Source organism: Erigeron canadensis, chromosome 9, assembly GCF_010389155.1.
Source record: "Erigeron canadensis isolate Cc75 chromosome 9, C_canadensis_v1, whole genome shotgun sequence".
Classification (NCBI taxonomy): domain Eukaryota; kingdom Viridiplantae; phylum Streptophyta; class Magnoliopsida; order Asterales; family Asteraceae; genus Erigeron; species Erigeron canadensis.
In genome coordinates, this window is record NC_057769.1 from 2,235,532 (window position 1) to 2,259,439 (window position 23,908).

At 37.2% G+C, this 23,908-nt stretch overlaps 4 protein-coding genes and 1 long non-coding RNA gene across 6 annotated transcripts; 1 reads left to right on the forward strand and 4 right to left on the reverse strand.

Moving 5' to 3' along the window:
- The first annotated feature begins 155 nt into the window (after positions 1 to 155).
- Positions 156 to 22,540, forward strand: LOC122580967 (gamma-tubulin complex component 3). Of its 2 annotated transcripts, none has more exons than XM_043753114.1 (3): positions 156 to 2,476; positions 2,973 to 3,436; positions 22,246 to 22,540. In XM_043753114.1, exons 1-2 carry the CDS (start codon positions 231 to 233, stop codon positions 3,238 to 3,240), a joined length of 2,514 nt encoding a protein of 837 aa, XP_043609049.1. In that variant the 5' UTR covers positions 156 to 230; the 3' UTR covers positions 3,241 to 3,436; positions 22,246 to 22,540. The 2 variants fall into 2 exon arrangements, with proteins under 2 accessions (XP_043609049.1, XP_043609048.1); XM_043753113.1 differs by lacking the exon at positions 22,246 to 22,540 and adding an exon at positions 3,561 to 3,848.
- Positions 8,581 to 12,981, reverse strand: LOC122580966 (putative disease resistance protein At3g14460). Its single transcript, XM_043753112.1, has one exon. The coding sequence runs from the start codon at positions 12,895 to 12,897 to the stop codon at positions 8,944 to 8,946; it is 3,954 nt and encodes a 1,317-aa protein (XP_043609047.1). The 5' UTR covers positions 12,898 to 12,981; the 3' UTR covers positions 8,581 to 8,943.
- Positions 13,450 to 14,703, reverse strand: LOC122580969. Its single transcript, XR_006320933.1, has 3 exons — positions 14,271 to 14,703; positions 13,863 to 13,924; positions 13,450 to 13,774 (listed from the first exon to the last, which is right to left on the reverse strand). It is a non-coding gene; the product is annotated as an uncharacterized LOC122580969 (long non-coding RNA).
- On the reverse strand, positions 15,326 to 19,441 carry LOC122581490 (putative disease resistance RPP13-like protein 1). Its single transcript, XM_043753721.1, has one exon. The coding sequence runs from the start codon at positions 19,439 to 19,441 to the stop codon at positions 15,326 to 15,328; it is 4,116 nt and encodes a 1,371-aa protein (XP_043609656.1).
- Positions 20,317 to 21,991, reverse strand: LOC122581491 (DNA-3-methyladenine glycosylase-like). The gene is made up of 5 exons (XM_043753722.1): positions 21,974 to 21,991; positions 21,509 to 21,632; positions 21,080 to 21,150; positions 20,598 to 20,655; positions 20,317 to 20,510 (listed from the first exon to the last, which is right to left on the reverse strand). Exons 1-5 carry the CDS (start codon positions 21,989 to 21,991, stop codon positions 20,347 to 20,349), a joined length of 435 nt encoding a protein of 144 aa, XP_043609657.1. The 3' UTR covers positions 20,317 to 20,346.
- Positions 22,541 to 23,908: the final 1,368 nt, after the last annotated feature.

Below are 23,908 nucleotides of genomic sequence, written 5' to 3' on the forward strand. Positions count from 1 at the left end.
AGTGGAGATTTGCATACGTTGGGTATGATCAGCGTAATTTCGAAAAGAAAGGTATAAAACCAGTAATATGGCGCAAACGTGAGGTATCATTTCATTAATTTACTCTAGATCAAAACCTAAAAAACCAAAAAAATAATCAAAATCCGTTTATTTCTCACAAACTTTTTAAAATCACATCTCTCTCGCTCACCAGTCACCACCACCACTAACCACCGTCATCGCCGCCGTCAATGGAGCCCAACTGCCGCGTCGACGATCTCATTTCCGAACTAGTCCACCGTCTTCAAACCACCACCACCACCACCGCCTCAAACCCTAACCCTAAAAATGTCAAGTACGCCAAAATGATTCTAGACAGCCGCATGACGCCGTCAATCGCCGCCGATGAATCCGCCATGGCACATTCAATCAAAAGTAATCTCGTTAAACAAGGTAAATTATCTGATGCTTTATTGTTTACGGATCTATATTCTAAATTTACTTCAAAAATTGGTCCTGGAAGTGTTACAAATAAGTGGTCTGTACTTTATTTGCTTAAAATCATTTCCGATGACCGTAAGCGTAAAACTACGTATAATTCGAGCCTCGTTAGTTATTCCGATGGCGGTCTCCCGGCTTTATTCGAGCCCGAAACTAGGGTTAGTAAGAATAATGATAAGAATGTGGTTGGTAAGGATAATGGTGGAGTATTGTTAGTGTCTAGAGACCCCGAGAATTTGTTAGACGTAGCGTATAGGGAGTTTGCGGTTATAGTAAAGGAGGAAAATTTTGTGACGGAGGAGGTTTTGGTGCGAGACGTGTTGTATGCGTGTCAAGGGATTGATGGAAAGTATGTGTTGTTTGATGAGAGTGTGGATGGATATGTTTTGCCGGATACGATTAAAGTGCCAAAGTCGACGAAGATTATGGTTAGGAGGTTGTGTGAGCTTGGTTGGTTGTTTAGGAAAGTGAAAGGGTATGTTAATGAATGTATTGAGCGGTTTCATGATGAGGATGTTGGGACGGTAGCTCAAGCCTTTTGTGCAGCGTTGCAGGATGAGTTGTCGGAATATTATAAGTTGTTGGCGGTTCTTCATTCGCAGGCGATGAATCCGATTCCTTTGGTTTCGGAAAATGTCAGTTCAGGAAATTATCTTTCTTTAAGGAGGCTCTTGGTGTGGTTTTCAGAGCCTATGGTGAAGATGAGGTTAATGGCGGTTCTTGTGGATAGTTGCAGGGGTCTAAAGGGCGGTGCCCTGGCTGGGGCCATCCATATGCATGCGCAGCATGGTGATCCTCTTCTTCATGACTTTATGAAAGGGTTGCTTCGTCGAGTTTGTTCGCCTTTGTTTGAGATGGTGAGGAGTTGGGTTTTGGAAGGGGAGCTTGAAGATATATTTTCGGAGTTTTTTGTTCTGGGTCAGTCTGTGAAAGCAGAATCTCTTTGGAGAGAAGGTTATAGACTTCACTCAGCAATGATTCCTTCTTTTATCTCTCCATCTCTTGCCAGGCGTATACTCAGAACAGGGAAATCCATTAATTTCCTTAGAGTTTGTTGTGACGATCGTAGCTGGGCTGACGCAGCAACACAAGCTGCAGCTGCCACAGGGACCACGACCAGGAGAGGGGGTCTTGGGTATGGTGAAACCGATGCACTCGAGTCTCTAGTCACTGAAGCAGCAAAAAGAATTGATAAGCATCTAATGGATGTTGTTTACAATCAGTATAGGTTTAAGGAGCATTGTCTTGCTATCAAGCGATATCTCTTGCTAGGGAAAGGCGATTTTGTGCAGTACTTAATGGATATAGTGGGCCCCGAGCTCTCAGAGCCTGCTAATACTATAAGCTCGTTTAAACTTGCTGGTTTATTAGAGAGTGCCATCCGGTCATCTGATGCACAATATGATGATCTTGACATTTTGGAGAGACTGAGAGTTAAAATGATGCCACATAATATTGGAGACAGGGGTTGGGATGTGTTTTCTTTGGATTATGATGCAAGAATCCCATTAAATACTGTATTTACAGAATCTATAATGGTAAAGTACCTAAGAATCTTTAATTTTTTGTGGAAGCTTAGAAGGGTAGAGCATGCACTTACCCGTGCTTTTAAGACTATGAAACCAAACTCGATCACTTCTCGTTTCTTTACTAACCTACCAAAGGATTTTAAGAAGACGCTTAATTCGGCAACACGGCCAACCCATATTCTTAGGGGGAAAATGAATCATTTCATCTCAAATTTGCAGTATTATATTATGTTTGAAGTCTTGGAGGTGTCATGGGCCAAGTTTTGTGAAGAAATGGAAGCATCAAAAGATTTTGATGACCTGCTTGCTGCCCATGATAAGTACCTTCACTCAATTGTTGAGAAGTCACTTCTTGGCGAGCGTTCTCAGGCTCTTTACAAAAGTCTGTTCATGCTCTTTGACATTATATTGCGGTTCCGTAGTCATGCTGATCGGCTTTATGAAGGAATCTACGACTTTCAAGCAAGGTATCAAATTTTATTTGCTTTAATATGTTCTCAATAAATGCAGCTATGGTTTTGATCCAATTTACTTAAGAATATGTTGATCTGGGTTATTGTGTTTTATATCAAAACAGGGATATTTTTTAATTATTTTTTGTATAGCTAACAGTGTAATGCGACAAATGGGGCAAACGTGTTGAAAGTGCCCGAAAAAAATATTTTCTCAGTTCAGAGTTCAGACAACCTAAAAAATCGCCTTTTCAAATATTCAGATAGTTATTATGATAATAGTGTTTTTCTAATTATAAATAATGCACTGGCTAATGCTATTTATGAAAGATTTGGAATACAGATCTGAAAGGTTTGGGGTCAACCAACCCAGCATGTTTTGTTATGACTCCTGCTAAAAATAGCCTGTTTCAGTCTGAACCTGTGATGACCCCGTTACCCATCTTGTGATTTCTAGTTTATATCTTGGAAGATACTAATTTATGTCTGTCTCGTTGACCGACATCTGCAGAACCATGGAAGATACGACCAAGCAGCCGAAGAATGCTAAAAACAGAAGCTCATATTCTGATCTATGGCTTAGTGAAGAGGGGGAAGCCATACTTCAGCGTGCTAGTGAGTTCTTACGAAATACAAGACGGGATCTAGATGCAGTCTCAAAGGAGTACTCCGCTCTTTTCGAGGGGTTCATTTCTCAATTGCCTGTGCAACAACACAGTGATTTAAAGTTCCTCGTGTTGAAACTCCGGCAAAATGCTGTTGAAACAGCTACCACATGAAATCAACCTAATGTTTTAGTCATGGAGGATGTAAGGTTTCATTGATCAGAACATGCAGTGCAACAAGCAGTGGCCATCATACTCCAGTTGGTGTAGCTGTAAGGTTTCATTGATGAAATGGCCAACATCAGAACATGCAGTGCGACAAGTCATACTCCAGTTGATGTAGCGTTACCTATACAGTTCTTGTTCTTAGGTATATCAGATAACTTGTCATTGGTTAATTTCATTACATTTCATTTAAAGACGCTATCAAGCTGACCACACCTTGTCTTGACACTAATGCGTTTCTTCTCTCGTTTTTTTCCTTTTCTTTTCAGATTTGATTTACTTAACGCGATAATCCTCCACAAGCACAATGCAGTTCAATTGAACGTATGCTGATGTTCCTAACCGTTTAGTCCAACTATGTTTGCTTTGGTAGCGTGGTTTAAAGCCAAATTCTCAAGATTGTAAATGTGTATTATAGTTTTTTATTGGCTTAATTAAGAGTGATGGGTGCCGTTTGTGAGCTTTGGGCTCTTGTTCACCGATTCTTGTCGTTAAAACTTGTGTCAATAGTTTGGTATGTGTTTGCCAATGGAAATGCAGGTTTGGGTGATTGTTTCCTTGTTAATGTTCTCTTTCATTAGACTGCATTATTGTAGAATGATTATGTGACCTCAGGGTATCGAAGATTATCACCAGCCCAAGATATGTAGCGTAACATTAAAAATCAGTGGATTACAGATTCTCACTCACTTAGGTTTATAGGGTTCAACATTAACAATTTGTATACAGGGTTCTTGAAGTTTGACAGTCCACAACTTTGTCAGCCTGCTGTTTGTTGTGAACAGTGTAGGAAGAAAAGTGTATCTGGAAAGGCCATTCAATTGTAGGGCAGGATATGTAAACTCCCAATTTTGCACAGCAGCTGTTTTGATGTAAACTTTAGTTCTGTTTGCTTCAAACAGGTTCTATTTGATGAGTATTTAGTCAAGTTTTAGTGATTATTGGTGATACTCATTTCTAGTTCAGAGATATCTTTGGTATCAACTGAATGCTTATATTGAGCACAAAATTCGACATCATACACTTTGGAACAAACTTCACATAATATCAAACTAAACAAACTTCTGTCGAATCAGAAACATGATTCTGGTTTTGTATAAGTTAAACTGGCTTTGTTTGATGTTTTAAGAGAAACACCTGTTTACCATCGAACTGTGATACAAGATGAGAGTATGCAAAAAAAAAAAATAAAAAAAAATCGCATTGTCACATCAAATGAAACTCACAAGATATTGCTATGTTTACAATACATAGATTTCATACTCATACTGGTCTGGAATCATTAACGTACCTCTAGTGACTGGCTCGAGTCATTTCAACAGTGTTGTAGAAAGAATGAACTTTTAGTATGTATATAAACACAAAATTACAAGTTTTGTAGAAATAGGTCCATAGATGGTCATGAATCGATGTATTAAAATATGTTTGACAATACATAATTTAAGAATAACTTATGAAAAAAAGGAAGCTATTTTGGAAGCTAAATCAAGTGCAAGAACATGAAACCCAAATTCAGATAATCATCTATATATATCTAAAAGTTCTATCATGAGAGTGGGAAATTTTGCCGATTTCTATCGTTTCATTGATGGTACTTATTAGGGTACTTAATGAGGGTTAATTATTTGATAATATCAAATAATTAGTTCATGGTGTTGTATACTTAATAAGGGTTAATTATTTGATATGGTTTTCTTTATTTCATAATTCGTTGATTGTGTTGTTAAAGGCTCAAAGCCCATTCATTTATGTGTTAGTCGTGCCCAACCCAAACAGGCTGCCCATTTTTTTAAAAAAAAACCAAAAATCCCTTGATTAAAATTACAAAAAACCCTTTCCTTTTCTCTTTCCTTCATCAAAACAGGCTGCCGATTTATTAAAAAACAAAATTTGTTTATGGTTTTATTATAAAACTCAATCATCTTAATATAATAATTATAACTTTTGGGTGTTCATAGTCCAACCGGTTTAGAATGGAAGCCCAAGGGACGTTTGAAGGACAAAGGAGATGTGTTAAGATGCAACATTAAGTAAGGTAATAATGTAATATGAATTTAATGATTTTCTTGTTGAACGCCATCTTCTTTTAGTTTTCTTATCACACTCTCTTCTGTTTTTGCATTCGTATTTCACTAACTAGATAGTTTCATATTTGTAAACATAATTTTGTGTAGTGTTGATTTCTATTAGTTTAATTAGTGTTTTTTATGATTAGTTTTACAATTGGGTTGATGTTAATTGCAGGTGAATCTTCATATCGTTATTGATCAGGATCTGTTTACATCATTTTCATGCCACTGTATCATGAATGTATGTATGCATTTTCTTTATTTTCGATCTTATGCTTATCTTTGTAGTTTTAATTTGTGATATTTTTTTCTTTATATCTATTGTTGATTTATTGAGGTAATCTTCGTTTTCTCTTGCCGACTGATTTTGACATATGGTTTCAAGGATAATAAATAAAGGGTATTATGATGGAAGTAGAAGTAACTGCTCAGTGCCGCCTTCCGCGGATTTTGAGCCCCAATACCTCGACGGTGTATGGGGGAGGTTAAGATGTAGGCAAACCTTACCCCTACCAAGGTAGAGAGGCTGCTTTCAGTTTCTACCTAAATGATAGAAAAGGACCTCCGGCCTTTGCGTGGGATGAGATTGAACCTTTGACCTCTGTCTCCAGGGGTCAGGGTGTTTATCACTGATCCAAACCACGCTGCTTAAAGGGTATTATGATGGATCAAATAGAAATACAAATCGTCCTCTGTATCTATTTGATATCTAACATTTTCTTTTTTATTTCTCTCGATTCTTTTTAGTTTCTCTTAATTACTCTCCTTTCATTCGTTGATTCGTCATCTTTTAATTCACTTTTTTGGAATTTTTGTTGCAGGACATAAAGATTGAATTTATCGTAAATCTGAATATCTAAAAACAATATTAAGGTTAGGTTTTTATTAGAATTTTCAAACACACCTTGGTTACCAATTTATCATTTAGTTTCCTGATTCCTGTTATTGTTTGTCTTCAGGCTCTTTAAGATGATTATATGGCAATCATGATATAACTTAAAATGTCTAATAAGATTCTAATATCATTAATTAGTCGCACACTCCATTGATTTAGTTTGATGCAATTATTGTTTCTGATTCCGGATAATTGTTCCTTTAGACTAATCGATTTAGAGTTTGAAAATCATTAAGAAAGAGAATTGAACATGTAGGGCGAGCTAGCTATCATATTCGATTAGTTGCTTTGGAGGTTGTGGGTCCCAAGACATGTTGCAGTTGCTTTACCGGCTTTCAAAGAAAGGCTGGTTTGGTTTGCACCCCAATTGCAGGGCATAATCGACATGATTATCAGGTTTGTCGTGCAATATCGAGCTTTCTTGAAGTGAGGTTGATAGATTTGGTGAAATATGTTCTTTTGTTTCAGATGGCGAAAATGCTTTCCTTCTTGCTCGATGTTCTTTTGTTGCTTGATGGTAATTAATGATTAGCTAAATATCCAACTTTTGGTGGGCTTAATTCACTTCTTCATTTTGCAGCTCTTAAAGCCATAATGATGTGTATATATATATAGTTTTATCTTTTTTCAATATATGTATATATCTGATAATTAAATTACACTATTTTATATTTTACATAGCTTTCTTTTTTGTCATAAAGTTCAATGATTTATGGGTTGTGGGTAATTTGTAGGTTGGTGCATTGTTGCTTGATAATGGAGCTAATGTAAATCTAGGAATTATTTTGGTCAGGTAATAATCTTTAATCTTGATGTGGGTTTTTTTTAGGTTAAGCATTGGTTAAATTTCAACGTTGTTAGTGTAGTTGATATTAGAGCTAAGAAGAATGATTAAGTTGACATTTCTATTGAATCCTTTGTAGTTAACGCGACGCAGAATAAAGTTTAAAATGGAACTAATTTGGTGATATGATGATCAAAATGATTTATTGGGCATCTGGAAAGAATAGTTACATTTGGTTTAGTCATGCTTCAAGTAGGGTGCTAAGTAAGCTTGATTATGAAGCTTGCTGCCTATAAAGTTTTGTCTTACAGACACAAAACGAGTATGTGATGTGTGTTTTGTGCAGCTTGAGGCTGGCCAACCATATATAATGGATCGAGTATGCTATGCTTCACAGTTACCATCTCATGACCTTGCTGATTAAAACACTTAATCATGGCTGAATTTTCATTGGGAGCAGATCTACAAAGCTACCAAGTCAATTCCAGAATATAGCAAGGTATAGTCAAGGTTGATTAATAATTATTTCTAATTTGTTGATTTATGAATGACGAGCTCAATGTATTGTAATCTATTGGTAGCAATTCGTAAGCTTGAGGTATGATTTGTGTTAGCTTTTTCGTTTTTAATGTTTATCTTTCGTGTTACCTTATATGTATTTTTTTTGGAACAACATATGTATTGCAATATATTAGTACTAAGAAATCCATGATACTCAATGCAATTTAATCAAGTATGCCAAACAATCCCCTTTAGTGTGACACATATCAGTTTTCATCCCAAATGTTTCAACATATTTTACTGTTTCTTTAAGACTTGCTTTGGGTTTTTGTTATCGGCAGGGAAATAAGTTTTACTTTGGTCCGTTGTTGTCACAATAATAAGTTTTTGGTGGCTAAAAGTTATACAAGTCTTGATCCTTTTGACCTCCAACAACCGGTGAGTGCAAAAACAGAGCGTTCACCAGACCAACCGTCCAAAAGTTTGAAAACAAAATCATTAATTTCCACTACTATTATCATCAACAACCGTCTCTGAACCCGAAACAACCTCTTCTTCTACCTTTGCCTTCTCAGCTGCATCAACTACCAGACACAGTAATTTTATCTTCCTTTAAGACAACAACCCTTTCCTGAATATACGTACAAAAGCCCTAAAAAAACTACTAGAATAGAGATTATCCGGTACAACTTGCACTAACTCTTCCATCCATTCAATATTATCCAACAATACCACTTCCTCCACATTATGCTCAGACTTCTTACCATCTGTCCATCCAACACAGATACGCTCTAAACTCTCTATAATGAACCACCACAAAATACCAACTTTCGGACCCATTAATCAAATATACTTCCCCACTTAACCTTACAAACAACTTTTTAGGTAAACTTGACATTTTTGAAGAACCTGTTTACGAAAAAAAAACCAACCCAACTCAGTACTTATAGGAATACAAACTTAGAGTTAATGCTAACCTTTCACATTCTAAACCGTCATATACTAATGGTGATCATTCAACAATTAATAACATCCAAACGTAGAGTAAATGCTAACCTTTCACATTCTAAACCGTCATATACTAATGGTGATCACACAGACATTAAACTCGAACTAAACAATAAAAAACCTCAAAATAAGACAATCTTACAAACGTACAAAACAACCCGTGAAGCCCAGCCGTGCAACGCACAGGCCTTCACTCTAGTATAAATAAAAAAAAGAGCAACTAATAATAATGGAGTGTTATTATTAGGTATTTTGAATTGAATTTTCCAAATGAAAATAAAACCTTGATTGGCCACCACCCACCTCCACTCAAAAATCAATAACCGATCACCAACCATCATCCATTCCAACTCCGCTCTTCATTCGTTCATTATTATGACTCCGTATTATTTTTTTTATCGGCCGATAGAATGACGAGGGATTTGGGAGATGATGGGCCAATACTTTCCTTTTCTTTTTTTACTACACTTTTTTCTCAGTTCCTGGGAAACGTCACACACCCACAAACTTGAAAGAGAAGGGAGGAGTGTCTCTGGCAGATCTCTTAGCTTCCGGCAATTGGAGATAGAAAGAAGTTCAAGGGAGGTGAGGTGTTGCATTCCTTTTGAAACTGTTTCCAGTTCCTCAAAATTATTGAGGACTAGTTTAGTTAGAAATGATGGAAGTAAGAAAGAACATGATGATGATGTAGAAGTAGTAGTATTGCTATCTTGTTCATTTGCAAATGAAACCACTCCTGAATTTTCACCATGTAACCATAATTGAACAAGTGAGTTTGGGAATTTCTGCATCCGGCCCCACTTTGACATCGCCTTCTTTAATCCTCCTATCATTAAGTATCTTAAATTAGGAGGCCACAAACCACCAGGAAACGAGGCGTCCATGCTTGGACAACCCGCTATCCACATCTCTTCCAATGATGTGAGACTTGGCAACTGCTCATGTGGAAATGACTTCATATTCTCACACCAAAGGATCGAAAGAGATCTCAGGCACAGATGGGGAAGAAAACCATAACCTTTCTTTGGAATGGATTCTATGTTTTCACATCCATAAATACTCAATTCTGTAAGATGAGCTAAGCATCCTCCTTCTGGTAACCACCTCAGATTTGGAATTTTATGTAAAACAAGCGATGTAAGTGATGACAAAAAGTTGCTCCCAAGCCAATTCACCTCCACAGTCTTACATCCCCAAATTCCAAGACTGTTAAAAGTGGGTGATGGCAAGTACACTGCTGGGAAAGTCAATGATGTCACTGAATCACACCCCCATATCCACAGCCTCTCCATACTACTATCTGAACCACAATGGTAGCTCTTCAATCTCTCACAATTATTAAGATTTACTTTTTTAAGAGATTCCATGCTAATCCCCAAATTATCCTTTTTCTCTCCCAATCTCACCAAGTTCTTACACTTTTCTACTTCCAACTCCTGTAAATCAACAAGAATCTTGCATGCCTCCTCTTCTGATTCCCACAAGTATGTGAGTTCATCACAACCTGAAATCTTTAGATATTCAACAGCCTTAAGATGCTCCAAAAAATCTCCATCTAGCAGAGTAGGAAGTCCATTAACTTCCTCCACTGTCAATCTAGTAATTGTTGAAGAGACGTCAATCATGCTTCTTAACACCACTGCTGAACATCGTTCTACATGTACAACCCGAAGTGAATGTATTGGCTCAATTGTCAATACACCCAGTTTCGGACAGTTTATGAAAGAAATTTCACTAAGACAAGGAAACGGTGCATCAGTTCCATCTTTGCCACCACCATTAATAGTTGACCATTCTTCCCAACCCTCCATATCCTTGAATTCCAAAACTTCAAGCGAAGGAAATGCATTACCATTTGCAGTTCCAAGTAACTCTGAACCCACCCTCTTCAGCCCATTCATGCTTTCTACAAACAGCTTTTGAAGTGACGGTAGATGTTCAAGTGTTGGTAACATTGTACAACTTCTACAGCCATGTAACGTAATCCGAGTTAAGCAATCATATGTGGGATCCCCAAGCCAACTAGGAAACTTTGTTCCCATGTAGTTACTTATCTTGATGTTGGTCAACTTCTCAAAAGGCCTTAGTCCCTCAATCACTTCAGACTCAATCAACTCATTCCGAGAATTATCAAGGACGTCACTCCATTCCATCTCCAAATCATGAAGACCCTTCTTTTGTTGTAAGTTGGCTTCTTTGGCGTAGGTTGAATTTGTCACTTTTTGGAGTCCTTCAATGGTAAGCCGCCCTTGAAGATGTGGTAGGTCCTTAAGATAGGATATTTTGAACCCATTAGCATCTCCTATAATAACTTTGGATAGAGTTTGTAGACCAGTTAACCGACCAATCCCCATGGGCAAATCTTCCAAACTTGGAGTATCAGTGATGTAAAGATGTCGCAGGTTTATCAGTTTTGTAAGACTGTTTGGCAAACTAGATAACTGCTCACAACCAGAAAGCAACAAGCTCTGTAGATTGTACAAGTTACCCACTTCTTCAGGTACACATGTGATGTCAGTGTTAGAAAAATTAAGGTATCGCAAATGTTTGAGACTGCCAATTGACTGTGGTACCACTGTCATTTGATAATTAGATAGGCTTAGCACCCTTAGATACTGTAGTTGGGGAAGTATTTCTGTAAGCACCTTGCTTGATAAGTAGAAAGTTCCCCATCTATCTGTCCATACCGACACTGGTAAGAATGTTCTTAAGCGTTGAGCCCTATGTAATGACTTGAACGTTTTGTATAGTCCATATTCTTGGCGAACAAATGAAAAGTGGTGTGACCTCTCCAAAACTTCCCTTTCTTCATCAACGCCCATCTTATCACCTAACATATAAAAAAACTCTCCAGCAACATTCATTGCCATGTCGCTAATGAGGTCATGCATTGTGTATAGTGATTTATCACTAGTGGAATGCTGGAAAAACGACCTTGACTCCAGCTCTCTAAAACATTGATGGCCAAACTTCTCCATTGACATGTTGCCATTTGACTTGTGCAAGAACCCTTCTGCCATCCAAAGTAGGACTAGTTCATCCATGTAAAACATGTAATCTTTGGGGAATAAGCAGCAATAAGCAAACATTTGCTTCAAATGTGGAGGGAGATCATAGTAGCTGAGCCTTAGGGCCGGAAGAATATTACTACCTTCATTCGGTAAGTTCCATATCTCACTATTCAACAACTCCTCCCATTCTTCATCAAGTGTTTTTGTTCTTAACACCCTTCCAAGTGTTATCAAAGCCAAAGGTAATCGGCCACATTTCTTCACGATACCTTCTCCATACAACTTAAGTGTCGGATGTGAATCAAAGTTTTGTTTGCCCAATGCATGTTGAGCAAACAAAGATAGAGCTTCTACGCTTGGCAAAACTTCCAAAGGATAAGCTTGAATGGAGTCCCTCACCGGTGCAGCTGTGGTCTTACGTGTTGTTACAATAACTTTACTTCCAGGTGCCGCTACGGAAAAAGGACGTTGCAAGAGTTCCCACTCATTATAGTTTTCACTCCAAACATCGTCTAGTACAATTAGGAACCTTTTCTTTGAGAGTTTTTCTGTGAGAGCTACCTGCAGCTGATTTAAAGTCTCAAATTTTTTGTCATTTCCACCCACATCTTCGAAAATAGCCTTGCAAATTTTAAATACATCGAACTCATCAGAGATACAATACCATGACATAAGTTCAAAGTGATCCTTTACTTTTTGATCATTGTACAAAACTTGTGCAAGCGTGGTTTTGCCTACCCCACCCATACCAACTATTGACACGACGCTGAAGTTTTGACTACATGGTTCATTGCCCAACAGCTTCCCGATCAATGCCTCCTTATCGCCATCCCTACCCACAATCTTAGATACATCAACCAGAGAAGTTTCTTCTAGTCGTTTACTTGATCTATTTGACCTTCCAACATTATCAATCAAACCCAACATATTTTTCTCCTCAACAAGAGCATGCAATTTGGATGTAATATCATCTAGCTTGGAACGATTCTTACGACCATATTTAAAAGCATGAATTTTGGTTGGAATGATTTTCAATACCTTACTAGTGCAGGTACTGGCTTCATTCATCTGGCGTTGTGCAGCTTCAGTGCTCAAGTCATCGAGTACATCATCAATGTCATAGGCCAAATGTTGGAGCTTGTTAAGCCACGACTGAACAGATGTCTGTCTTAAGTGCTTGTGGCCTGCATCAACAAGGACAGCTTGGATCTGCAACAATTTGTCGTTCCATTTGTTGAGCTCAGAATATATACCTGCTGATCGAGCAAGCCTCATCAAGTCAGCAGATGCCAGCTTCTCAAATAACACAGTAACAAAGGCACCAAGAACCACTTCCATCGAAAAGGGAAAAAGATTGTTTGATTGTTATGAGTTTTGATTTGAGATAATATTATGGGAGATGGAAATTTGGGTAGATGGAAAGGAAAGTTAATTGATTGAATTTGTGTGGATGTAACAAGGAGGAGACTTAGACTTGTCCATAGTACTTAATGGTCCACGACTAGGAGAGGGGGGCCTAGATATAGGGGAACCGATGCATTTGAGTCCTTAGTCAGCAAAGCAGGAAAAAAAGTTAATAAGCATTTAATGGATGTTGTTTACAATCAGAACAGGTTTAAGGAGCATTGTCTTGCTATTGAACGATCTCTCTTGTTGGGCTAGTACTTAATGGTCCGAGCTTTCTGAGCATGTTAATTCTATCCAGCTCGTTTCAACTTGCTGGTATATTAGAGAGTGTCATCCGGTCATCTAATGCATACTATGATGATCCAGACATTTTGAATACAGAAATAATATTACTGTGGCTCAGTAGTTCAGATGAACGCCCTACTCAGATGCAGCATAATATCGATCCAGTAGCCACGAATTCATGGTAAAGCACTTGCATAATGCAGTAAAAGCTAAATTCCATTAGTTTACTTCAACCCTTTTCAGTATGTACACTGCCTTGTGGTTCAAGACCCACACAAAAAACAAAATATGCAACAATAAGATTGTCAACCGAAAAAAAAAAAAAACTCCTTCCATCAGTCATGTCCATGATTTGAAAATTAAGGTGCCTTGAGGGTGTTTTTAGGAGCACTTATCCAAGGGATATCTGAAATTTCAAACCTCCATAAGGCACTAACATGTTCAAGCAAATCATAATCGATGCCAACGCGTGGACCCACTACTATTTCTTTCACTTCTGGCCCGTCTAACAGCTCCAAGCCACCTATAAGACCAGATCCCAATTAAGCACTTGTTAAATTTCATCAAGATATGAAAACAGAAAGAAAACAAGATGTATGATCAGTCATTACCAGAAGTGAACAGAGTATGATGTTATCCACTGTAAATATTACTTTTCAAAGCATAATCTGTACTGTAGAAATGGCAAAGATAAGCAGGCTGGGCAACATGGGTGGGTCAAACAGGTTATCTACATAATGGCTGAGACAAGCCCAGTTGAGTTGAACCACATGTCTTCAATACATTATTCTCCATATTTTAAAATATTTAATAGATAAGTAATGTGAATCTTTTTATAAGAATGATGCATAAGAGTTAAAAAAAATAATATATGGGCAACTTTTAACCCATTTGATCTGTTTTTTTATATCTTAAGTTCTTAACTTTTTAATTTGACACATTCAAGATAAAACACAACTCAATTCAATCTATCCAACATTGAATGTGTTAAATCAACTTCTATGAGAATGGAGACTGACCTTGCCAGGCCTGGTCAGAAGAACGGGCTTATCGGTATCCAAACATCGGCGCTATTTGATAGTTTCCAACCTTGTTAGTTCATATCAATCAGACAGCAGCATACATCACATTAAACAAAGAAAGAGGCCGCCTTGCTGAGGTCAAACTTGTTACTATTACTTTTTGGACTTGAACTTGATTCAGGTTCAGTTAGAAATTAATCACCTGACATTTTTCAAATATGTAACATTGGGAGAGTAAGAGATTCTCAAAGATCCCACATAAATATAAGTAATTTAATTTCGTTTCCAAAGTTAAAGACTAGTTTGTTGGCCTTCAAAGTCAGAGTCTGTCTTGACCTTTTCTTCCTTTCTAGCAAGATTTTAACCAATACATATTTCTCTAATGTGGTTCAACAAATTCTTGACTATTACTTAAAAGACCAAAGAAACATGTGATGGGAGCAAAAGAACGAATCAAAACAGTCGACCCAATTCCTTCTTTATTGGCTACAACATTTAGCATGTTATGCATGCCATAGCAAAGATATACATAAGTATGTCCATCCGGTCCAAACTATTAAATATTTCAAACAAGGGAGGGGAAAAAAATATTTATTAACAAAAAACTCCCAATTCACATAAAACAACTCATAATGAAACTTGTTCCAAATCTTATGCCCATGGAGTATTGGAGTACAACTTTTAGTAAAAAAAAATCCCAGTTAGGATTATGAATGTTGTCAAAGCTACTAAGGAAGAAATATATTTTAAATATTTGGGTTTCAACTGTTTGAATTTTCTTTTCCAAATTATTTGTAAATCCAAACCCCATAAACAAAAAAGAAGAAACAATGAAAACTCAGTAAAAGCAAACCCCAGATTGAGTCATACATACATATATAAAAACAAAAAGAACAAGAAAATCAAAAGCCACTAATTAATAGAGAGTATTACTATTCTGTTTTTCCCATGAAAAGAAAATCGTTATGCTTGCTCCAACCGTCAACTACTATCAACCCCCCACCGTCATCACTCATCCCACCTCAAAACCAACAACAACCTACCATCCCCCATCACTTTTGATTTTGATATAAGCCGATATAATGATCAGGAATTTGGGAGATGATAGGCCAGTACTTCCCTTTTCTTCTTCTTGCATCACCACTACACTTTTTTCTCAGTTCACTAGAAAGAGAATACACTTCCAAACATGAAAGAGAAGGGAGTAGTGTCTCTGGCAGATCTCTTAGCTTCCGGCAGTTATCGATAAAAAGATGACCAAGGGAGGTGAGGTGTTGCATTCCTTTTGAAACTGTTTCCAATTCCTTAAAATTTCTCATGAATAGAGAAGTTAGAGATGATGGAAGTAAGAAAGAACATGAGGATGAGGAAGTAGTATTGCAGGTGCTTTTATCTTCTGCATTTGCAAATGAAACCACTCCTGAATTTTCACCATGTAACCATAATTGAACAAGTGAGTTTGGGAAATTCTGCATCCGGCCCCACTCTGACATCCGACTCTTTAATCCCCCTATTGTTAACATTTTTAAATTAGGAGGCCATAAACCACAAGGAAAGGAGTTGTCCATGCTTGGACAATCCTCTATATACATGTCTTCCAAAGATGTGAGCCGTTGCAATTGCTCATGTGGAAATGCGTTTATGTTCTTGCACCCAATGATCCAAAGAGATCTCAGGCAAAGATGGGGAAGAAAACCATAACCTTTCTCTGGAATGGATTCTATGTTTTCACATTTCATAATTCTCAAGTGCTTGAGATGAAGTAAGTACCCTTCAGGTAACAACCTTAGATTTGACAATCGCGAAATGGTAAGAGATGTAAGTGATGACAAGAACTTACTGAGAAGCCAATTCCCCTCTACATCCTTACATTTCCAAATTCCAAGACTGTTAATAGTGAATGGCACGTCATGATCATCCACTACTGGAAAGGTCAACGATTTTATAGAACCACAACCTAATATCTCCAGCCTCTCAATACTATGCGAACCACAATGGTAACTCTCCAATCTGTTACAATTACTTAGACATGCATTTCTAAGAGATTCCATGTGAATAACCATATTCACCTTTTCCTCTCCCAATCTTACCAAGTTCTTACACCCTTCTACTTCTAACTCCTGTAAATTCACAAGAATTTTGCATGCTTCAACTTCTGATTCCCACAAGTATGTGAGTTCGTCGCACCCTGAAATCTTTAGATATTCAATTGCCCTCAGATGCTCTAATACTTCTCCATCTAGATGGGTAGTAAGTCCATTAACTTCTTTCACTGTCAATCTAGTAATTGTTGAGGACACACCGATCATGCTTCTTAACACCACTGCTGAACATCTTTCTACATATAAAACCCGAAGTAAATGTATTGGCTCAATTTCCAATACACCCAGTTTTGGACAATTTATAATAGAAATCTCACTAAGACAAGGAAATGATGTGGCAGTTCTATCTTTGCCACCAACATTTATAGTTGACCATTCCTCCCAAATCTCCATATCCTTAAATTCCAAAATTTCAAGTGATGGAAATGCATTACCATTTACAGCTCCAAGAAATTCTGAACCCGCCTTCTTGAAACCATTCATGCTTTCAACAAACAGCTTTTGAAGTGATGGTAGATGTCCAAGTGTTGGTAAGCAAATACAATTTCTACAGCCACGTAACGTAATCTGGGTTAAGCAATCATATGTAGGATCCCCAAGCCAACTAGGAAATTTTGTTCCCATGTAGTTCGATATCTTGATGTTGGTCGACTTCTTAAAAGGTTTTAGTTCTTCAAGCACTTCCGACTCAATCAACTCATTCCGGGAATCATCAAAGACGTCACTCCAGTCCATCTCCAAATCACAAATACCCTTCTTTTGCTGTAAGTTGGCAGCCTTTGCATCAGTTGAATTTGTCACTTTATGCAGTCCTTCAATGGTAAGCCGGCATTGAAGATGATGTAGGTCCTTAAGATGGGATATTTTGAACCCATTAGCATCTCCAATAATAACTTTGGATAGAGTTCGTAGACCGGTCAATCCAACAATCCCCATGGGCAACTCTTTCAACCTTGGAGTATCTGTGATCTCAAGATGTTGCAGGTTTATAAGCTTTATGAGACTGTCTGGCAAGCTAGACAACCGTTGACAACCAGAAAGTAACAAGCTCTGTAGATTGTACAAGTTACCGACTTGTTCCGGTAAATATGTGATGCCAGTTCTAGAAGAATTGAGGTGCCGAAGGTTTATAAGCTTTACGAGACTGTTTGGTAGCCTTAATAACTTTGTACAACCAGAAAGCAACAAGCTCTGTAGATTGTACAGGTCATCACCGACTTGTTCAGGTAAACATGTGATGGCAGTATCAGAAAAATTGAGGTACCGCAAATGTCTGAGACCGCCAATAGACTGTGGTACCTCACTGATTTCATACTTAGCTAGGCTTAGCACCCTTAAGAATGATAGCCTCGGAAGTATTTCAATGAGAACCTTGTTGGATATGAAGAAAGCCTGCCAACCAGCAGTCTCAACCGACATTGCTAAGAATGTTCTCAAGCGTTGAGCCCTCTGTAATGCCTTGAACGTTTTGTATAGTCCATATCGTTGACGAACAAAAGAAAAGTGGTGGAACTTCTCCAAAACTTCCATTCCGTCGTCAACGTCCATCTTATCACCTAAAATATAAAAAAACTCTCCAGCAACATTCATTGCCAAGTCACTAATGAGGTCATGCATTGTGTATCGTGATTTATCACTAGTTGAATGCTGGAAAAACGACCTTGACTCTAGCTCTCTAAAGCACTGATGGCCATACTTCTCCATTGAAATGTCACCATTTGACTTGTGCAAGAACCCTTCTGCCATCCAAAGCAGGACAAGTTCATCCGTGTCAAACATGTAATCTTTGGGGAATAAGCAGCAATAAGCAAACATTTGCTTCAGATGTGGAGGGAGATCATAGTAGCTTAGCCTTAGGGCCGGAAGAATATTACCTTCATTGAGTATATTCCAAATCTCACAATTCAACAAGTCCTCCCATTCTTCATAGTTTGTTTTTGATCTCAACACCCTTCCAATTGTTATTAAAGCCAAAGGCAGTCTTCCACATTTATTCACGATACCTTCACCATGCAATTTAAATGTTGGATGTAAATCAAAGTTCAGTTCACCGAAGGCATTTTGAGCAAGCAAACATAAAGCTTTCTCACTTGACAAAATCTCTAAAGGGTAAGCTTGAGTGGAGTCTACAACTGTTGCAACCTTATTCTTCCGTGTTGTGACAATAATTTTACTTCCAGGTGCCCCAACACAAAAAGGGCGTTGGAGGAGTTCCCACTGAGTTTTGTCTTCATTCCAGACATCGTCTAGAACGAGCAGGAACCTTTTATTGGAGAGTTTTTCTGAAAGCGCCACTTGAAGCTGATTTAGAGATTTAAAAGTCGTGACTACCCCACCAACATCTATAAAAATAGCCATACTAATACTAAACACATTGAACTCATCAGAAACACAAACCCATGACTTAAGTTCAAAGTGATCTTTCACTTTCTTTTCATTGTACAAAACTTGAGCAAGAGTAGTTTTGCCAATCCCACCCAGCCCAACTATGGACACGACATTGAAGTTTCGACTACATGATTCGTTTCCAAACAGACTCCCCAGCAATAGCTCTTTATCCCCTTCCCGACCCACTACACTGGGTATATCAACCAGTGAAGTTTCTTCAGTTCGTTTTCTATCTGATCTCTGAACATTATCAATCAAACCCAACATATTTTTCTCCTCAACAAGAGCATGCATTTTGGATGTAATCTCATCCAGCTTAAAAGCCATCTTACGGCCATATTTAAAAGCATGAACTTTGGTTGGAATGATGTTCAATACCTTAGTAGTGCAGGTACTGGCTTCATTCATCTGGCGTCGTGCAGCTTCAGTGCTCAAGTCATCGAGTACATCATCAATTTCATAGGCCAAATGTTGGAGCTTGTTAAGCCACAACTGAACAGATGTCTGTCTTAAGTGCTTGTGGCCTGCATCAACAAGGACAGCTTGGATCTGCAACAATTTACCGTTCCATTTGTTGAGTTCAGAATAGATACCTGCTGATCGAGCTAGCCTGATCAAGTCAGCAGATGCCAGCTTTTCAAACAACACAGTAACAAATGCACCAAGAATTACTTCCATCAAGAAGATTGTTTATACGGGTTTTAATTTGAGACAATATTATCGTTGAAAGGAAATTCTGCAACCAAAAGAGGGTTAAAAATGTTACTTGATTGAATTTGAGTGGATGGTACAAGGAGTAGATTTTTGACATTATATAAACTATCAGATAACACTTCTTCATGTCCACATATGACTTTTTAAGGGTGCATATGGACGAGGAGATACGTTTGGTTTGTATCAACGGGATTGAAAATTTTTAAAAAAAAAAACCTAAAATATTAATTGATCTTAAAAGTTCATTGGTTTGGATATTTTGGGAGGGTTTTATGAAAGTCACATCAATCTATTTCTTAAAGATTACAGTCTTATTATATGATTTATTCAAGAATTAATTTTTGGCTGAATACCATAACAAGCAATTTATATCTAAGATTTCGATGATATCATCAAACTACAGAAATGATATCTGTAATAAAATCCAGACAGTTAATTTTTTAGGATGTGTTTTAGTAAAATTCGGCAAAAGTATTTTGGGTTAACCTATCCCAAAGTAACTTTTACCCAAACATGTTTGATATTTTATCCAACCCAGTCACTTAATAAAAATGTAGAACGGAGGACAACTTGGTTGTATATGGATAGAGCTTTGCAAACAGAAATAATATTACTGTGGCTTAGTAGTTCAGATATATGCCCTACTTAGATGCAGCATAATATCGATCCAGTAGCCATGAATTCATGGTAAAGCATTTGCATAATGTAGTAAAAGCTAAATTCCATTAGTTTACAAAAACCCTTTTCTATATGTACAATGTCTCTGTGGTTCAAGACCACACAAAGAAACACCATATACAACAATAAGATTGTCAACCAAAAACAAAAAAAAAAACTCCTTCCCATCAGTCATGTCCATGATTTGAAAATTAAGGTGCCTTGAGGGTGTTTTTAGGAGCACTTATCCAAGGGCTACCTGAAATTGCAAACCTCCATAAGGCACTAACATCTTCAGGCAAAGCATAATCTATGCCAACGCGTGGACCCACTACTATTTCGTTCACTTCTGGCCCGTCTAACAGCTCCAAGCCACCTATAAGACCAGATTTCAATTAACACTTGTTAAATTTCATCAAGAAATGAGAACAGAAAGAAAAAAAGATGTATGATCAGTCATTACCAGGAGTGAACAGAGCATGGTTAGACCAGTCTTTTGAAATCCCTAGTGCTTGGCCCACCTAAGTGATGTTATCCAATGTAAATATTACTTTTCAAAACATAACCTGTACTGTAGAAGTGGCAAAAGATGGGCGGGAGGGCAGGCAGGGCAGCATGCCATCATATGTTGGTTGAAACAGGTTATCTATAGAATGGTTGAGACATGCCTGGTAGAGTTAATCCACATGTCTGCAATATTTTATTCTCCATTCTTTTTAAATACTTGGAAGTAACGTGAATCTTATACGAGTAATAAAAAGGATGCAAGAGTTTAAATGATATATGGGTAACTTTTAACCCATGTCACCATTTGATCTGTTTTCCTTATATCTTAATTTTTCATTTTGACACAGTCAAGATAAAACACAACTCAAATTAATCTATCCATCAGTGAATGTATTGAATCAACTTCTATGAGAGCTGTGAAAGGCAATGGAGACTGACCTTGCCAGGCCCAGTAAGAAGAACGGGCTTATCGGTATCCAAACCTCGACGCTGTTTGATAGTTTCAAGCCCTGTTAACTCATATCAATCAGACAGCAGTGTACATCACAGTAAACAAAGAAAGAGGCCTTAAGCCCTAAATCAATTTTGTAACATAGGGTACAGATAGTGGAGGTTCTCACATATCTCACATAAATGTAAGAAATCCAATTTCGTTTCCAAAAATTAAAGATTAGTTTGTTGGGCTAAAACGTCAGAGTCTGTCTTGATCTTTTCTTCCTTTCTACCTAGATCTTAAGCAATACATTTTACTCTAATGTGGTTCAGTAAATTCTTTTGATTATTACTTAAGGACCAAAGAAAAATGTGATTGTTAAGTAAACAAGCAATTTTTATGCTACAGTTGCTAAAATAAAAATAGATCATTACCTGTGACAGGAGCACAAGAACGGATCAACACTGCCGAGCCAATTCCTTCTTTGTCAGCTACAACATTTAGCATGTTATGCATGCCGTAGCAAAGATATACATAAGCATGTCCACCTGATCCAAACTTACAATATTCCAAACAAGAAAAAAGAAATAAATTGTATGTAAAAAGAACTCCCAATTCGCATAAAACACCTCCTAATAAAACTTGTTCCAAATCTTATACACATGAAGTACCACTTTTAGTGAAAAGAATGATCCCTCTAAGGCTACTTTCAACCTCAGTTTTAACAAATATTAGACATGTACAACATTACAGTATAAATTTAAGGTATAAAATGTTTTATCAGGTTATTAAGTCTATGAGCCGGAAATGCAACATTGAGAAATATAATGTGGTGCTACTAGGGAAATTTTATGACTAGCCTGACGTATAGACTCTTACGATTTCCCTAGCTTACTTACTAACTCATCAACATCCATGTAAGTATTTGAAATATGCCCATTCAACATGATAATCTGTTCTAGAATTTTATGATGATAATACAAATATACATAGTTACATACATAGTTATCTAATTAAGAGTGATGGGTGCTGTTTGTGAGCTTTGGGCTCTTGTTCACCAATTCTTGTCTTAAAACTTGTGTCAATAGTTTGGTATGTGTTTGCCAATGGAAATGCAGGTTTGGGTGACACTAATGCGTTTCTTCTCTCGTTTTTTTTCTTTTCTTCTCAGATTTGATTTACTTAACGCGATAATCATCCACAAGCACAATGCAGTTCAATTGAACGTATGCTGATGTTCCTAACCGTTTAGTCCAACTATGTTTGCTTTGGTAGCGTGGTTTAAAGCCAAATTCTCAAGATTGTAAATGTGTATTATAGTTTTTTATTGGCTTAATTAAGAGTGATGGGTGCCGTTTGTGAGCTTTGGGCTCTTGTTCACCAATTCTTGTCTTAAAACTTGTGTCAATAGTTTGGTATGTGTTTGCCAATGGAAATGCAGGTTTGGGTGATTGTTTCCTTGTTAATGTTCTCTTTCATTAGACTGCATTATTGTAGAATGATTATGTGACCTCAGGGTATCGAAGATTATCACCAGCCCAAGATATGTAGCGTAACATTAAAAATCAGTGGATTACAGATTCTCACTCACTTGGGTTTATAGGGTTCAACATTAACAATTTGTATCCAGGGTTCTTGAAGTTTGACAGTCCACAACTTTGTCAGCCTGCTGTTTGTTGTGAACAGTGTAGGAAGAAAAGTGTATCTGGAAAGGCCATTCAATTGTAGGGCAGGATATGTAAACTCCCAATTTTGCACAGCAGCTGTTTTGATGTAAACTTTAGTTCTGTTTGCTTCAAACAGGTTCTATTTGATGAGTATTTAGTCAAGTTTTAGTGATTATTGGTGATACTCATTTCTAGTTCAGAGATATCTTTGGTATCAACTGAATGCTTATATTGAGCACAAAATTCGACATCATACACTTTGGAACAAACTTCACATAATATCAAACTGGACAAACTTCTGTCGAATCAGAAACATGATTCCGGTTTTGTATAAGTTAACTGGCTTTGTTTGATGTTTTAAGAGAAACACTTGTTTACCATCGAATTGTGATACAAGATGAGAGTATGCAACAAAAAAAAAAAAAAATCGCATTGTCACATCAAATGAAACTCACAAGATATTGCTATGTTTACAATACATAGATTTCATACCCATACTGGTCTGGAATCATTAACGTACCTCTAGTGACTGGCTTAACAGTGTTGTAGAAAGAATGAACTTTTAGTATGTATATAAACACAAAATTACAAGTTTTGTAGAAATAGGTCCATAGATGGTCATGAATCGATGTATTAAAATATGTTTGACAATACATAATTTAAGAATAACTTATGAAAAAAAGGAAGCTATTTTGGAAGCTAAATCAAGTGCAAGAACATGAAACCCAAATTCAGATATACATATACATATAAAAAAATTAAAAAATTAACAAAACCCAAAGCTCAGCAACTAATAATAACTAGATCAATACCTGGTCGTTGACCGGGTTAGAAACAGTACATGTTGAACTTTACATACAAAGATAAATAAATTGACGAAAGTCTAAATATCTAACTTTTTTTAGCAAGCAACGTTAAACCTTTCAACCCTAAACCCGTCCACTATCCTGCCAGCCTGATTAAGTTAGGTTGGCGAGTTAGTTTCGGGTTATCTGGTTAGTAGGTTCGGGTTAGTTTTTCTACCCAAAAGTTATCAAGCTGGGTATTTTCAACTCGTCAACCTGAACCCAGCCTTATTGACACCCCTATACAAATAAAAGACATAAATAGTATTATAAAAAATATCGAAACTTAGATGGGCACGTATGTTATTAGTATTAGTTTAAT

Bases quoted from the DNA above. Each gene is read 5' to 3' on its own strand.
- LOC122581490 (XM_043753721.1), bottom strand. From the start codon at position 19,441: ATGGAAGTAATTCTTGGTGCATTTGTTACTGTGTTGTTTGAAAAGCTG.
- LOC122581491 (XM_043753722.1), bottom strand. The intron at 21,151-21,508 runs GTAATGATCTAT...ATGAGTTAACAG, and splicing joins TTCTTGTGCTCCTGTCACAG to GGCTTGAAACTATCAAACAG. The intron at 20,511-20,597 runs GTAATGACTGAT...CTGGTCTTATAG, and splicing joins CCATGCTCTGTTCACTCCTG to GTGGCTTGGAGCTGTTAGAC.
- LOC122580967 (XM_043753114.1), top strand. From the start codon at position 231: ATGGAGCCCAACTGCCGCGTCGACGATCTCATTTCCGAACTAGTCCAC. The intron at 2,477-2,972 runs GTATCAAATTTT...CGACATCTGCAG, and splicing joins ATCTACGACTTTCAAGCAAG to AACCATGGAAGATACGACCA.
- LOC122580966 (XM_043753112.1), bottom strand. From the start codon at position 12,897: ATGGAAGTGGTTCTTGGTGCCTTTGTTACTGTGTTATTTGAGAAGCTG.